General features: G+C 41.5%; 1 protein-coding gene across 1 annotated transcript; it reads right to left on the bottom strand.

Annotated features, from left to right (window-relative positions):
* Positions 1-6621: 6621 nt before the first annotated feature.
* Positions 6622-16819, bottom strand: LOC110925456 (leucine-rich repeat extensin-like protein 3). The gene is made up of 2 exons (XM_035986390.1): positions 16138-16819; positions 6622-7394 (listed from the first exon to the last, which is right to left on the bottom strand). The coding sequence occupies exons 1-2, from the start codon at positions 16817-16819 to the stop codon at positions 6622-6624; spliced, it is 1455 nt and encodes a 484-aa protein (XP_035842283.1).

Raw genomic sequence — 16819 nt, 5'->3', positions numbered from 1 at the left:
CGGCTGGTAAGGCTGCGGCTGCGGTGGCTGCTGGTAACCCGGAGGGTAACCAAAAGTAGATGGGCCAGCAGCCCAAGGGTCTCCAAGTGGACCACTATGTGGGAGTGAGCTGTAGTTCACAGCTTGCCAATAAGGGTCTCCCGTGTAATCATAACCCTGAGGGAATACCTGCTCGAACGGGTTGAACTGAGCGGCACTAGCATAAGCCGGAATCGGCTCTCCAAAATTCTGCGGCGGCAGAGGCGGGATCGGAACAGAAGTAACCTCCGATACGGGATGCTGAGACTCCCCTGTCTCGGATTCCCCGGGTAAAGACGTGTAGCGGCTGCTACTAACACGTGGAGGGGTGCCTATGCGAATCCCTCCGCGCGTAGACATGCGCGCATTCCTCCTAGGCCTCTGAGGCGGAGGAGGTAAAACTGGCGGCGGCGGTGGTGACGGAGTGATCACGTCACGCCACAGGGCCTCAGATAGGTCCTGCGGTAGAGGCGGCTGCTGCTGGAGCTGCTGCTGCTGCGAGTGGTGCTGCGAGTGCACCGGCGAACCATGGAGCGATTGAAGCATCGGAGTACCATGGAGTGATTGAAGCATAGGAGAGTTGTGGCTAGGGGTGAAGTACCAATCATGCTGCTTGAACCTCTCCTGGAAGCTGTCCACACCATTAAATGGTGATCCTGTGTATGGCGACCCATCCGATATCTCAATCGGGTGGTTTGGTGTACCTGATGGTGGGAGCGAAGGGTCCGTCTCCTCGTCTACGTCCATCTCGTGACCACCAGAAAGGTGGTCCTCCTGTCCAAGTGGGTTATGGCCCACTGGCTCCTCCACATAAGCATTAGGGTTATACAAACCCTGGTAGGCTGGCGCTGGATACTGCTGCGGTGACTGGTGCAATGGTATGTACGATCCAAGCGAACCATGGGGCCCGTTCTCCGAATGGGGCCCAAACGAGTGGGGTAATGACGGAGAAGTGCTCGCGGAAACCGAATGCCTAGCAGGCTCGGCAAAAGACCTCCAAAGGTCGTTGGCGGCTGTGTTGTGTGTAGCGGATGGAGCTCGCCTATGTGAGGGCCCTGCCTCATGGTCGTGGGTAGTAGCAAATCCTCCTCGACCTCTCATTCTTGGCGGCATAGTGATCCTGTCAAAAATCAAACAAGTTGCACAACAATATATATAAGACAATGCAATAATAAATAAAAATAATTTAAACGAAATGTCGAACATTTCCTAAGTTCTTTGTCTAGACTCGAAAATCGAGGAATGTGCAATTGTGTAACTGAGATTAAACACATTAGGATAGTGTTTAATTCACTCAGCGTTGGCTCTGATACCAACCTGTCACACCCCCGATTTCCACGTGTCACCGGTGGGCCCGGTGTGGGGTACAGTGACGTAGTTGGCATCGTCATAGACAATCAACACAATATAATAATGCACAGCGGAAGCAGAATAGAAACATTTCAACTTTTAAATAAAGTGTAATAATAAATATCACAGTAGTTGAAATGGATCCACAGGCGGATCAAATAAAAATAGAAATAAATAGTTCAACAGATAAATGTCGTCCGAGTTTGCGAGACTATTGTGGACGCTCTCTAGGAAACAGCCAGCCTATTTCCGTATAGTACCTGCACTTAATCTTTTGGGAAAAATACGTCAGTTTACACTGGTAAATACAAATCAACCGACTCATTTTGAAAATGATTTAAAATTTATTTAAATGCACAAGGCATAAATATTTTATTAACTTGGGATAATTATATAATATAAACTTGTGAACGATTTACATGCACTTGTATCTCTGGTGGCCCGGGATCTACTGTCCGGGCTAGAGATTTAATTGACACACCACATTAAAGAGTTATACACGACGAGTGTACGCCTACACCCCGTGCTCTGGTCGTGGCCATCTCGTAAGATAATGCCAAGGATATCCGGGACACGGTCAACAACCCCCCAAAGCCTTTAAGTAAGACAAAACTGTTTAAACGAAGTCGCACAAGCTATTCAAGACTGTACACCTATAAGGCGCAGGACTTGTGCGCCCGATCAAGCGGTATTTTAAATACCGTACCCCAAGCCCGTATAGGGAAAATAAGTCAAAATGTATTTACCTGAGCAAGTATAAGTCACAAACGATAAGTGGTGGTAGCTTTTACCGGGCTTCCTAATCTGGAACAAAGGTTTATAATTAACCTATTAGATTCCTAACGGCCTTTTATCTAAGCTTAAGCTTTGACCGGTTAGTTTTAGGAATGATACGGTTTACGCACGATTAAGCGAAAGACCGGATAGAATGTGATTTAGACCCGACAAGTTTGAATACTTGTATAATATGGGTATACTAAATACATTCTGGATTTTGAGATAAAAATGATGACGTTTGACCCGGCTCGGTCAATTTACGCAAACTAGTTACGTACCCGAACCGAACGCGAAAAGGGCGATACGGGTAGCCAAAAGATTCAAATGCAAGTTTCCTGAAGTAATATGCTTAGAATATGATATTATATCAGTAAGTTATGTTCTATATTGCCCGGGATAATTTTAAACCCAATTTATGCCTTAGAAGGGCATTTTGGTCATTTAAAGACAATAAAAGGGTAAAATTAGAAATCTGAGTTTCGGGTCTGGTTCATACAGTAAATATACTTAATATATCATATTATATCAGTAGGGTATGACCCATATATCAAATTTATCATTTAAAACCAAACTATGCACCGTAGGGGTATTTTAGTAATTTCACAAGGGCTAAAAATGCCAAAACTGGAAATCTGAGTTCATATACTTATACTTACTGTTTTTATATGAAAATATGCTAAACACATCAGTAGGTATAGGTCTTATATGTTTAAAACAAGTATAACGCTTTACTATGCGTTAAAACGCTAAAAATACGATTTAAGGGCGTTTTCGGGTTTTCACAATAAATCTGAGATTTTTATATTTCCAGAAGTCTTATAATAATTTATTCATCATATAAAATCAGTAGAAAAAGGTTTCGGGTCAAAAGGATGTGTAAAACTCATTTTATGGCCTAAACGGTCAAAACCGACATAAGCCGAAATGACTAGGTGATCTAGGATCCGTTCAGCCAAAAATTAATTAAAAATCATCAAAATTCCCAGAATATTATATTACTTCTGTTGGTAAAAAGTTTTGCATCAAAACGTGGCCAGAAACGGGTTCTATGCGAAAAGGACCGTTTATGTAAATTTATAATATAGTTTTACGCTAATGGCCATAACTCACAATCTGGACCACCAACTGATCCGAAACTTTCGGTGCAAGTTTATATAATAAAAATAAAGATTTCTATCCTTTCACTTTTCCAAAAATCCCGTTTTAAATCAAAAAGGGCAAAATAGTCAACTTTATGCATAAATCGGAAACATGCATTCGAATAGGCTAAGCATAGACTCAATCAAAGAAAATTCCAGAAAGTTTAACTAAAATAAAAATAGTCAAAAATACTTTCCAATACAGATCTCAAACATGCATGTATGAATCCGAATCGATAGTCTACGAAATAATCGTTTTACAAGACTTTCGGTTCCGATTTGTGGCTATACTATAGATTGTCGAGTTGATGATGATTAAAACACATTTATATATATATTACAAGTTATTTTCAATGATCAATCAGGTTGCATGTCATCTATATCATTAATCATGTCATTTTTCACAAAAATCACTTCTGTTGACTTTTTAGAAATAGGTTTGACTCGACATTAAGCATGCATGTAGTGGGAATCAGTTAGTAACCTTTAGAGGGTTTGTTTCCCACATAAATACCAATCTATAACAAGTTTCAATTCGAGAAATTACTGAAAGAAATCCGTTTAATCAGAAAGTCAAAGGTTATGAACACCCAGTTTGACTTTTAGCAATAAACACTATAAAAACGGATTAAAGAACGAATTGAAGGCTTACAATGGTCCTAAAGATGTTTAGTGGACACTAGAAGTCGGCCTTGATGATCAGTTTAGCTCCAGAAGTCTTGCCTTGAAGGTTCTTGATAGAGAGAGCACTTGTTACTATGAAAAATGATCAAGAAATGATCAATAATCTGATTTAAATCAGAATTTTCGAGGCTCCTGTAGTTGTAGGCATGCATGGCATGTTATTGGGTAAATTGGAGGTGCAAATGAGCTGTATCACACTTAAAATCGGACTCAAATAGACCCAAAACCGAATTCTGGTCGCTGGCAGTCCCACGCGGCCCGCTTGGGCTTTCCCAGGCGGGTCGCCTGACCCTTGTTTCAGCCAAACAACTTTCATACTTGACAGCTTTGACCCCTGAACTTGCACGCGATGTTTCGGCTACTTTTCTCGACCCGTAAACCCCCAAACTTGGTTTTTAAGAACCTTGGGACTTTTACCAACATGGTAATGCCCTCGGATAACTTTGCGCTCAACCGAAAAGCCCTGAATTCGACGTTGACGCTTTTAGTCCCTTAAGTACGGTTTTGGCCATAACTTTCTCATACGTTGACGAAACTTCATGAAATTTTTACCACATATTCTAGTGAGTATATTTTAGCTATACAAAGCTTCGGGTCTGCCAAAAGTTCACTCAGAGGTATAAATTAAACATGTTGACACTTTTGGCCCCTATAGTTTACAATACTTCACTTTTGTGCAATTTCCGCGTCGTATGATCCATGAACCATCCGTTAAAGGTTATAAACATTATGTGGGGTTATCATAGAGTCTATTTATCCATTGTTGACACTTTGGACCCTTACGTTCCATAGTTTTCACTGTTGTCACTTTTAGTCCCTCTAAAGTATGTTTTCACATAACGGAACCTTATGACACGTGTCAAGACATTATTGGACGAAATTTTTCGAGGTGTTACACTTCGTCCCCCCGATAAAGTGCAGGACTAGCCAGTAACCCAAGCGTTCAAGCACGACCCAGAACATTGCGATCTTCAAATATTTGGCCCGTGACGCTAAGCTCGAGCTTGAGAACCTACCAACAAGCCGAGCTGGAGCTTTGAAAACAAAGCTCGAGTTCTCATAAGTTAATCGAGCTCGGGCTCAGCTCGGCTCGTTTGCAGTCCTAGTTGTGCGGTTTATGATTTCGTTGTCACATAAATTAGGGATACTAACCGAGTATCTAACCATTTAAACCAGTTTGGGCCGATCACGGTTTATCTAGTCTTGGTTGAGTTATGCATAGGCCTATTAACAAGTGTTCTTCAGCATCGGACCTTGGCTTACCAAGGTTCGGTGTTGGACACACCCTTTTGCGACTACCGAGTACCGACGTTCTTAGTGCTCAGTGCATCGACCATAGTGCTTTTGCTTGAACTTTGTCTCTTAATTTTAAATCGTGTGTGCGTTAGACAAATTGGACATAATATGTGACCTGTATTTTCAAAACATAACTATTTATTTGTGAAAGTAGGTCTCAGATATTCATAAATAGTCTCACAGAAGTGTGACTTCAACTTTAGATGTGTGGTGCTTAAACATAAGATGATTACTTTAAATTTGATCTTAATCAACTTTTCGTTTGTGGTGCTTTACTTAAAAGTATATGTTGATTATTAAGGGGAGGGGGGTGGTTCACTAGTGACAGAAATTTTTTTACTCACGAATGGAATGCAGATGAGCAATCCCTCTCGCAACACCTATCGTTATGTTCAGTCGACGACCTAAATTCAAAGGAGGCATCATTCCTAAAACAAAACTCACGTTAAATCAAACGATCAAAGTAACATTCAAAGAAGGCATCTAATATTACATTAATTAATCACTTACCATGCAGATGATGATTCAAATCAAAGTTAGAAATATAAGCGTACACAAGCATCTGAGGTTCGCGGCAAAAACCAAGCAATGGTACATGGTTTTCATGCCTAACCCCAGATAGCAACTCGAGTTCTCTGTCGAAATCAGGTTCCATAACCATGGTTTTCAAAGCCGGACCGGACCGGCCGGTCGGACCGGCGTTCGGTGGCTTCACCGGTCCGGGTGGCTATGTTGGACCCGTTTTGCATCAGGCCGGCCGGCCGAGCCTGTGGCCGGCGGCCGAACCCGAAACTCACCGGAAAAGGTCGGGCCGGTGGCTAAATTATGTTTATTTTTTAATCTGATTAATAAAGAGAGAAGGTTCTCCAACCGTTAACAGTGAAGATGAGAGGTAGTGACAGAGTCGACGGGTTGTGAGGAAAACTGTTGAACTTAGTTCATGGCGTTGGAACTCCACTGTGGGTAGATTTTTTGAAGATTTAAGATTGGTAATTTTATCTCCGGCCGGCGAACTCTAGTATTCGGTAGATATAGAAGATGAAATTGAGAGTATGTTGTGTAATAAAATAGAAAATGTGAATGTTAATATAAAAAAGGTTGATTGACTACTCTTCGCACACACTGACACACATCATCAATTCAAATGTATGTTCCCAAAGTATATATTCTTTTTTAATTCTAGTTTATAATTTTTAAAAGATACTGAATATAAGTTTACAATTTTGGTTTGTGTGTTATGTTTGTTTGTCTTTTATGGAATGTTAAAATTTTTATTTTATAACTTTAAAAATAAATTCTACAGATTCTATTTATTTTATTTTTTTATTTTTATGTTATTTATGATGGTATCCGGTTCTTATACCCGGTTCGACCGATCCGGCCGGTTCGACCAGTGAACCGGTAAGGATGCCGGTCCGACGTCCAGTCCGGTTTTATAAACATTGTCCATAACTAAACGTCTTCCTAGGACTTTTATGGCAACCATCACTCCCCCAGAAAATTCCCCCCGGTAGACTGTTCCGAAACCTCCTACACCAAGGACCCTATCAAAGGCATAAGAGTTTGTAGCTGCCCGAAGGCCATCCGCAGCATAATGTATCGGTTGCCATGATTCAGTACTACTTTCATACGGAAGACTCCATGATGAAGCTTCAGATTCATAAACAGTCGGAGATGGAGGCGGATTTCCAAACGGAGGCGGAGGCGGACTTCCCAGACCACCACTAGGCTGACTACTAACAGGCTGCGAACCTACCGATGCCTGTGGACTACCAACAAGCACTGGACCTCCCTGACCACCACCAGGTGGCTGTTCACTACCAACAAGCACCGGAGGCGGCGGTTGACTACCAACAAGCAACAGAGGCGGCGGTTGACTACCAACAAGCACCGGAGGCGGCGGTTGACTACCAACAAGCACCGGAGGCGGCGGTTGACTACCAACAAGCAACAGAGGCGGCGGTTGACTACCAACAAGCACCGGAAGCAGCGGTTGACTACCAGCAAGCACCGGAGGCGGCGGTTGACTACCACCAAGCACTGGAGGCGGCGGTTGACTACCAACAAACAACAGAGGCGGCGGTTGACTACCAACAAGCAATACCAACAAGCAACAGAGGCGGCGGTTGACTACCAACAAGCACCGGATGTCACAACCCCCGATCCCTATCTCCCGGGAACGGGCGGCCGTGAGCCAGTTTCGGTGGTATCACATTTATTTATCCAATTTGGCAGCGGAAATTTTCATCAGGATCGTAGTTAGGAAATATTTTAATCAGAGTAAACCACCATGTTTATAACATTAAACATATGGGTAAAAACCCAAGTTTTCAATACACACGTTTCATAGGAATACATCCTATTTATAAAAACATCCATTTTATTCTTAGGTAACTTTATTGCCACTTTTCCAAGCCTTCAGTGCTGTCCAGCTGGCTTCTATTTGGCTTTCACATTTTGTTACCTGAAACGCGTTTTAAAAACATTTTGTCAGTGGGAAATACTGGTGAGTGAATCCCAGTTTAATCAAGTTTGAGTAAAAACCAATTTGCAGTATTGAGGGCACATCCGCAATTACATTTGTATCCAAGACATCACAATTAACATCAGTGGTACGGTCATACTCAACATATGGGATGTTACCACGCCAGTAACCAATTTTGTATACAAAACCCCAACATACCCACTATAATTGTATTCTTTACAAATACTCAATAACTGTCATTTGCATGAAAAAGTATTTAAGGTTTTGTAAAAACAGTTTACAAAAAGTGGATCAACTCACTAAAATGAGTTCATAAAAAGAAGGATCACTCACATTGCTGTTTTAGGTTTTTCGTAAGGGTTTCCTGGAGATAATCTATAAATTACACAAATGCACGTGTGTTAGTATAATAACCCATTTTAACATTAGTAATACTCTCCCCGAGACGGCATTCCAACGACTACGTCGGGCAGAACCACGACAGCCGTTACGGAACCCTAGATCAATCGGGCAGCGTATCTAATACGTCTCCAGGGGTTATAATACTTACATCGTAGCAGAACCTCGCTATTTTAGGGGGTATTGGACTCGGGTATAATGCCCACTAACTAAAATTGAGAGAGAAAGAACGAAAATTGAACGATCAGACTGAAGGCCCGATGCCTCCTCTTTATAGTGCTGAAATTGGACTTTCACGCGGCCCGCGTGAAGTTTGGCCTGGGTCTACGCGGCCCGCCTGGCCTAGGGCCTAGGCTTTAGCTGATCCGGGTCATCCTATAGGTTCGACACGACTTGGACACGTGGCCGCTCCGGGTCACGCCACAAATCCGGACACTCGCGGCCCGCATTGACTTAACCCATCATGTACGCGGCCCGCTTGGGCTTAAGGTTTTGGTGAATTCTGGTTACTACTCGCGCGGCCCGCGTTAAGTTTGAGGTGAGGCCCATGCGGCCCGCCTCAACTTAACTTTTATTGTTTTTTATTTATTTTATATAATATAATCTAGTTCAGGGGCTCGGTTTTCACATACGGGTACATATAAAGACACCTAGATATTTTTAATATATTAGGGCATCAGAATTATTATGAGGATGTCGGTTTTACCGAGGGTTGTTATATCCTCCCCACCTTGTTTTAGAGCTCGTCCTCGAGATCTACTGGAACAAGTGTGGATATTTCTTTTTCATTTCTGATTCAAGCTCCCATGTATACTCGGGTCCTCTTTTGGAGTCCCATCTCACTTTGACCAAAACTAGTCTTTTATGCTTGAGATTCTTAATTTTCCTATCTTCAATTTGCAGTGGCTTTTCTACAAACTTGAGTTGCTCATTAACCTCTATATCCTTAAGAGGTACTACGAGTGATTCATCAGCTAGACACTTTTTAAGATTGGATACATGAAACACATCATGTATTCCTGCCATTTCCTCTGGCAGTCGTAGCTGATAAGCTACAGGTCCTATTCTTCTAATAATTTCAAAAGGTCCAATATACCTGGGGCTTAGCTTTCCTCTTTTGATGAATCTTACCACTCCTTTCCAGGGAGAGACTTTCAGTAACACTTTATCTCCCACTTGAAATTCTAATGGTTTGCGTCTGTTATCAGCATAACTCTTTTGACGATCACGTGCTGTTTTCAGTCGTTCCTTGACTTGAATGATTTTATCAGTTGTTTCTTGTACTATCTCAGGTCCAGATAATTGTTTTTCCCCAATTTCTGCCCAACAGACTGGGGTTCTGCACTTTCGTCCATAAAGTGCTTCGAATGGTGCAGCATTGATACTTGTGTGATAACTATTATTATAAGAAAATTCTATCAAAGGTAAGTGTTCGTCCCAATTACCTCCAAAGTCAATTACACAAGCTCTAAGCATATCTTCCATCGTCTGAATTGTCCTTTCACTTTGTCCGTCTGTTTGAGGATGATAAGCGGTGCTTAGGTTTACCCTGGTTCCCATTGCTCTTTGGAAACTTGACCAAAAATGAGAAGTAAAACGGCTATCTCTATCGGAAACAATTGATAAAGGAATGCCATGTAATGAAACGATTTTATTTACATATAACTTGGCTAATTGTTCCATACTAAAGGTTTCTTTCATTGGTAAGAAATGAGCTGACTTGGTTAATCTATCCACAATCACCCAGATTGTATCATTACCTTTCCTTGTTTTAGGCAATTTGGTAACAAAATCCATTGTTATCCATTCCCATTTCCAAACTGGTATTTCTAATTGTTGTAATAAACCTGAGGGTTTCTGATGTTCAGCTTTAACTTGTGAGCAAGTTAAACATTTAGAAACATAAGCTGCTACATCCTTTTTCATTCCTATCCACCAGAAATTTTTCCTTAAATCCTGGTACATTTTATCACTTCCTGGGTGCATCGTATATTTAGACTTATGGGCTTCTTCTAATATACGGTGACGTAAATTTCCTAATTTAGGTATCCACATTCTCTTTTTATGGAATCTCCAAATTCCATCTGTTCCTTTTTCTAATTCCTTAATCATTCCTTTTAATTTTTCAGTATCCTCCTTGATTACTGTTTCTTGTGCTTTTCTAATTTGATTGTTTAAATCTACTTGTAGATTTAATTTAAGAGAACGTACCCTTTTTGGTTTTTCGTGATATTTTCGACTTAAAGCATCAGCCACCACATTTGCTTTTCCTGCATGGTACTGGATATCACAATCATAATCACTAAGCAATTCCATCCAGCGTCTCTGTCTCATATTCAACTCTTTTTGCCCGAAAACATATCTTAAACTCTTATGATCTGTGAATATGGTAAACTTACTACCATAAAGATAATGTCTCCAAATTTTAAGGGCAAAAATTATAGCTCCTAATTCCAAATCATGGGTTGAATAATTTTCTTCATGACTTTTAAGCTGTCTGGATGCATAAGCTATAACTCTTTGACGTTGCATCAATACGCATCCATAACCTAATTTAGAAGCGTCACAAAAGACTACAAAGTCTTCAGTTCCTTCTGGTAATGCTAGTATGGGTGCATGGGTTAATCTTTGCTTAAGAATTCTAAAGGCTTCTTCTTGTTTTGGTCCCCATTCGAACTTAACAGATTTACAGGTTAGTTTAGTCAAAGGAATGGCTATTCTAGAAAAATCTCGAATAAATCTTCTATAATAACCGGCCAATCCTAAGAAACTTCTAACTTCAGTTGGTGATTCTGGGGTTTTCCATTTAGTAATTGCCTCGATTTTCGTTGGATCTACATGAATTCCTTCATGATTCACTAAATGTCCGAGAAATTGTACCTGTTCTAACCAAAATTCACACTTTGAAAACTTAGCATAAAGCTTTTCTTTTCTTAACAGGCTTAAAAGTAAGTGCAAGTGCTTTGCATGCTCTTCTTTACTTTTAGAGTAAATGAGAATATCATCTATGAAGACAATTATGAATTTATCCAAATATGGCTTACATATTCGGTTCATCATGTCCATAAATGCCGGCTGGGGCATTGGTTAAACCAAATGGCATGACAGTAAATTCATAATGACCATACCTTGTTCTGAATGCGGTTTTAGGAATATCCTCTTCCTGTACCTTTAATTGATGATATCCTGATCTTAAATCGATTTTAGAGAAAAATCGAGCTCCTTGAAGTTGATCAAACAAATCATCGATCCTTGGTAATGGGTACCGATTCTTAATCGTGACTTTGTTCAATTCACGGTAGTCAATGCACATACGCATTGATCCGTCCTTCTTTTTGACAAATAATATCGGTGCTCCCCATGGCGATGAACTTGGCTGTATAAATCCTTTTTCCAACAACTCGTCTAGTTGTTTCTTCAGTTCTTGCATTTCAGCGGGTGCTAAACGGTAAGGTGCTTTAGCAATCGGTGCTGTTCCGGGTAACAGATGAATTCTGAATTCCACTTCCCTGTCTGGCGGTAGTCCTGGCAATTCTTCTGGAAAGACATCTGAAAATTGGGATACCACTGGGATATCTTTTGATTCTTTTCCTTTAGTGTTAGTGATTATAGAAATCAAATACACTATAGATCCTTTTCTTATACAACTTGCAGTTTTCATCACAGAGATGAATTTAGTGGATCTAAAAGGTTTATCTCCTTTAACTGAGATCTTTTCACCTCTTGGTGATTTTAATTGAATTGTCTTTTGATCACATAAAATACTGGCTTTATTGGCTATTAACCAATCCATTCCTAACACTACATCAAATCCTACCAGATTCATTGGGTAAAGATTTGCCCTAAATTGTTGATTAAAAATTTCTATTCTTGCTCCCTGCAAGATTTCAGAAATTTTAACAGTTTCTCCATTTGCGGTTTCCACTAGACATTCTTGTGGTAGTTTAGTTAATGATTGATTTAGGAGTTTGCAAAACGAAGTATCAATAAAACTTTGGTTTGCACCAGAGTCAAATAATACTTTAGCAAAAATATCATTAACTAAAAACGTACCAGCAATGACGTCTGGAATCATCCTGGCTTCCTCTGTAGTTAGCACGAATGCTCTGGCATTCTTAGGATTTTTGTTGGTTGCAGTTGGAGCCAATTTCGGACAGTTTGTCCTAATGTGACCTTTTTCCCCACAATTGAAACACATTCCATTACTGGATTTCTTCTTGCAATTCTCTTCCTTGTGTCCTGGGGCCTTGCAAAAATTACAGTAAGTAGAGCATCTTCCAGAATGCTTCTTTCTGCAGGCTTTGCAGTAGGGTGCAGAGGTAGAACCTACATTCCTACGATTGGAATTCCCAGAACGGAATTCTTGAGTAAGCCTTTGGGTTAGGTTTCTCCTCTGGTCTTCTTCTCTAGTACGGATTAACTCATCTGTCAAGGTATTAGCTAGTTCTACAGCTTCCTCTATAGTTTGGGGTCTAGCTGCCTTGACTACATGTCTAATTTCTCTAATTAATCCCCAGATGTAACGGGAGATTAACACTGGTTCAGGTGATGCAAGGGTAGGTACTATCCTAGCATATTCAAAGAATGTGGTAGTGTAACCCTTACTGTCTACCCCGGTCATTCTAAGATTCAGAAACTTATTTGCTATCTGTTCTTTTTCATTGGGAGGGCAGAATTTCCTTTCTACCATATTCCTAAATTTCTCCCATTCCATATTATAAATCCTATCACTTCCTCTGGATTGGAGGATAGTGTTCCACCATTCTAAGGCTGCATTTTTAAACAGATTTGAAGCAAACAGTATTTTATCTTCTTCAGCACACTTGCTTATTTTCAGAACTGCCTCAGTTTTCTCTATCCAGCGTAAAGCTGCAATGGGTCCTTCATTGCCCGAGAATTCTATTGGTTTGCAGGACCAGAATTCCTTGTAAGAACAACCATGTGGCATGGTTCTTCTTCTTTTGGGAACGGGCGCTTGAAATATGGGTCCATTGTTCACGCTGTTTTCTGGTTCAGTTGGTCGCTTACTGCTATGCTTACTTTTATTATTCGCTTCCTGAACTGTTTGAATAATAAATGGCATCGCATCTATAATTCCCTGTGCCACAATATGCTGAACGGCACTATTATCCATTTGGTTTCCGTTGTTATTATTGTCCGAATTCTCATTAACCACGTTAATGTTACTCTGGTTATCGTTATTCAGATTTTCTTGATTTCCCGCGTCGGCCATCTGAATTTTAAACATTTACCAAATATTAATATCACAATTAATATTTGAATATATCCAATCACATAACACGCACGTTTACCCAAAAACGTCGAGCATTGCGACTTTTACTCTATTTATATAGTATGCATCAATACACACCAGTACAGAAATAAAAATTACAGTACCGACTGAAATGTAAAGCTACAATACTAATAGTATGCATCCGTAGTTTTTTTTTTTTTTTTTTCTAACACATACACACATATATTATTTTATTATTATTATTATTACTGGTTCTACCATCACTTTCACTGATATGGATTCATCCAAAAATCCATATTACGCTCATCGTATTTCCATACGAGGCGTTCTCCCACCTGTCGCATACGATCACTGCTTTCTAAAATTTCCTCCCCAAAAGTCCTAAGTTCCTGGACATTTTCTGCACTCATTGGGGGTGCAGGTTCTAGGACTGGGTTTGGAATTTGTGGTGCGGGTGCTTGATACGGGAACTGGTAAGGGTATGGATTTTCTAGGATTTCCCTAACATAAGCATCAGTAATATTATAGGGATCCTGTGGATCTAACCCTGGGTAAGCTCCTAGATTTGGCATTGGCACATTTTCCTGAATTGGGTTTTGTTGCACGTAGTCCCTAACATCGTCCCACCAGGGGTCGTAATTGTTTGGGTCTAAAGGATCAGGTGCAGGTACCCTAGGTATTTCCTCCGGGTTGAAATCAGGCATTTCTATCTGATTTTCTATTTCCATGGGTTGATCAGGATTTTGGGGTTGGGGTGCTAGCATTTGTTCCAGGTTTGGGTCAGCAGCAGTGGTTGCTAAAATATGGATATTAGCGATACCCCTATTGAGCATATCCTGATTATAAGCATCAGTTTCTCTTTTTGCTGCGGCTAACACTCGCTGTTCCTGCAACTTTTTCATTCTTTTTCTACGCTCGTGCGCTCCCCTACTGAACCATCCCCTCTTTTTCTGAGGAAATGGCTCTTCAGACTGAGCCTTAAACACAAAGATCCCTTCTTCTGTGTCAGCAGAATACCCTGAGAGGGCAGGCTGAGAAGAGGAGGTGCCTTCGCTCCTAGGCGAACCAGACAGTTGACGATAGGCGTCAGAAGGTCCTTGGTCACTCATACTGTAAACTAACAAGTAGTCAGATAACACATAGCAAGAAATACAATTTATACACGTATTTCCATAATTTATTTCCTAACACTTTGAATTTTGATGTCAGCAGAACACTTCTGTGGCTGAATCAGTGGCATAGCTCTGATACCACCTCCTGTCACAACCCCCGATCCCTATCTCCCGGGAACGGGCGGCCGTGAGCCAGTTTCGGTGGTATCACATTTATTTATCCAATTTGGCAGCGGAAATTTTCATCAGGATCGTAGTTAGGAAATATTTTAATCAGAGTAAACCACCATGTTTATAACATTAAACATATGGGTAAAAACCCAAGTTTTCAATACACACGTTTCATAGGAATACATCCTATTTATAAAAACATCCATTTTATTCTTAGGTAACTTTATTGCCACTTTTCCAAGCCTTCAGTGCTGTCCAGCTGGCTTCTATTTGGCTTTCACATTTTGTTACCTGAAACGCGTTTTAAAAACATTTTGTCAGTGGGAAATACTGGTGAGTGAATCCCAGTTTAATCAAGTTTGAGTAAAAACCAATTTGCAGTATTGAGGGCACATCCGCAATTACATTTGTATCCAAGACATCACAATTAACATCAGTGGTACGGTCATACTCAACATATGGGATGTTACCACGCCAGTAACCAATTTTGTATACAAAACCCCAACATACCCACTATAATTGTATTCTTTACAAATACTCAATAACTGTCATTTGCATGAAAAAGTATTTAAGGTTTTGTAAAAACAGTTTACAAAAAGTGGATCAACTCACTAAAATGAGTTCATAAAAAGAAGGATCACTCACATTGCTGTTTTAGGTTTTTCGTAAGGGTTTCCTGGAGATAATCTATAAATTACACAAATGCACGTGTGTTAGTATAATAACCCATTTTAACATTAGTAATACTCTCCCCGAGACGGCATTCCAACGACTACGTCGGGCAGAACCACGACAGCCGTTACGGAACCCTAGATCAATCGGGCAGCGTATCTAATACGTCTCCAGGGGTTATAATACTTACATCGTAGCAGAACCTCGCTATTTTAGGGGGTATTGGACTCGGGTATAATGCCCACTAACTAAAATTGAGAGAGAAAGAACGAAAATTGAACGATCAGACTGAAGGCCCGATGCCTCCTCTTTATAGTGCTGAAATTGGACTTTCACGCGGCCCGCGTGAAGTTTGGCCTGGGTCTACGCGGCCCGCCTGGCCTAGGGCCTAGGCTTTAGCTGATCCGGGTCATCCTATAGGTTCGACACGACTTGGACACGTGGCCGCTCCGGGTCACGCCACAAATCCGGACACTCGCGGCCCGCATTGACTTAACCCATCATGTACGCGGCCCGCTTGGGCTTAAGGTTTTGGTGAATTCTGGTTACTACTCGCGCGGCCCGCGTTAAGTTTGAGGTGAGGCCCATGCGGCCCGCCTCAACTTAACTTTTATTGTTTTTTATTTATTTTATATAATATAATCTAGTTCAGGGGCTCGGTTTTCACATACGGGTACATATAAAGACACCTAGATATTTTTAATATATTAGGGCATCAGAATTATTATGAGGATGTCGGTTTTACCGAGGGTTGTTATACCGGAGGCGGCGGTTGACTACCAACAAGCACCGGAGGCGGCGGTTGACTACCAACAAGCACCGGAGGCGGCGGTTGACTACCAACAAGCAACGGAGGCGGCCGTTCACTACCAACAAGCAACGGAGGCGGCCGTTCACTACCAACAAGCACCGGAGGCTGCCGTTCACTACCAGCAGGCGGCGCACCTCCTCCATTACCTTGTCTCAACCTCATAATCAAATACCCTACGACAACTATAAGGAAAACAACACATACGAGAATAGCCCCCAATATTCCGACGGTCAGAATAGAAAGTAGTGACTGATGAGGTGGTGTGTTGTTGAAGATGGCCGGTGGCGAGTGGTTGAAGATGGGTGATGGTGTGTGTTTAAAGTTGGGTGGAGCTGGTGGTACTGTTTGATTGAAGTGGGGTGGTGATTGTGGTGGGTGGTTGAAGTGGGGTGGTAACGGCGGCGTGTGGTTGACGTGGGGTGGTGACGGCGGCGTGTGGTTGACGTGGGGTGGTGACGGCAGTGTTTGGTTGAAGATGGGTGGAGGTGGTGGGTGGTTGAAGTGGGGTGGTGATGGTGGTGGGTGATTGAAGTGGGGTGGTGACGGCGGCGTGTGGTTGAGGATGGTTGGCGGTGGGTGGTGGAAGTGAGGTGGAGGTGGAGGTGGAGTGTGCCGGCGGAGAAACATGATTCCGGCAAATACAGCGTGCAT

This window comes from Helianthus annuus, chromosome 17 (genome assembly GCF_002127325.2).
Source record: "Helianthus annuus cultivar XRQ/B chromosome 17, HanXRQr2.0-SUNRISE, whole genome shotgun sequence".
Classification (NCBI taxonomy): Eukaryota; Viridiplantae; Streptophyta; class Magnoliopsida; order Asterales; family Asteraceae; genus Helianthus; species Helianthus annuus.
The sequence above is the reverse complement of the archived record's forward strand: the minus strand, read 5'-3'. Positions and strand labels throughout refer to the sequence as shown.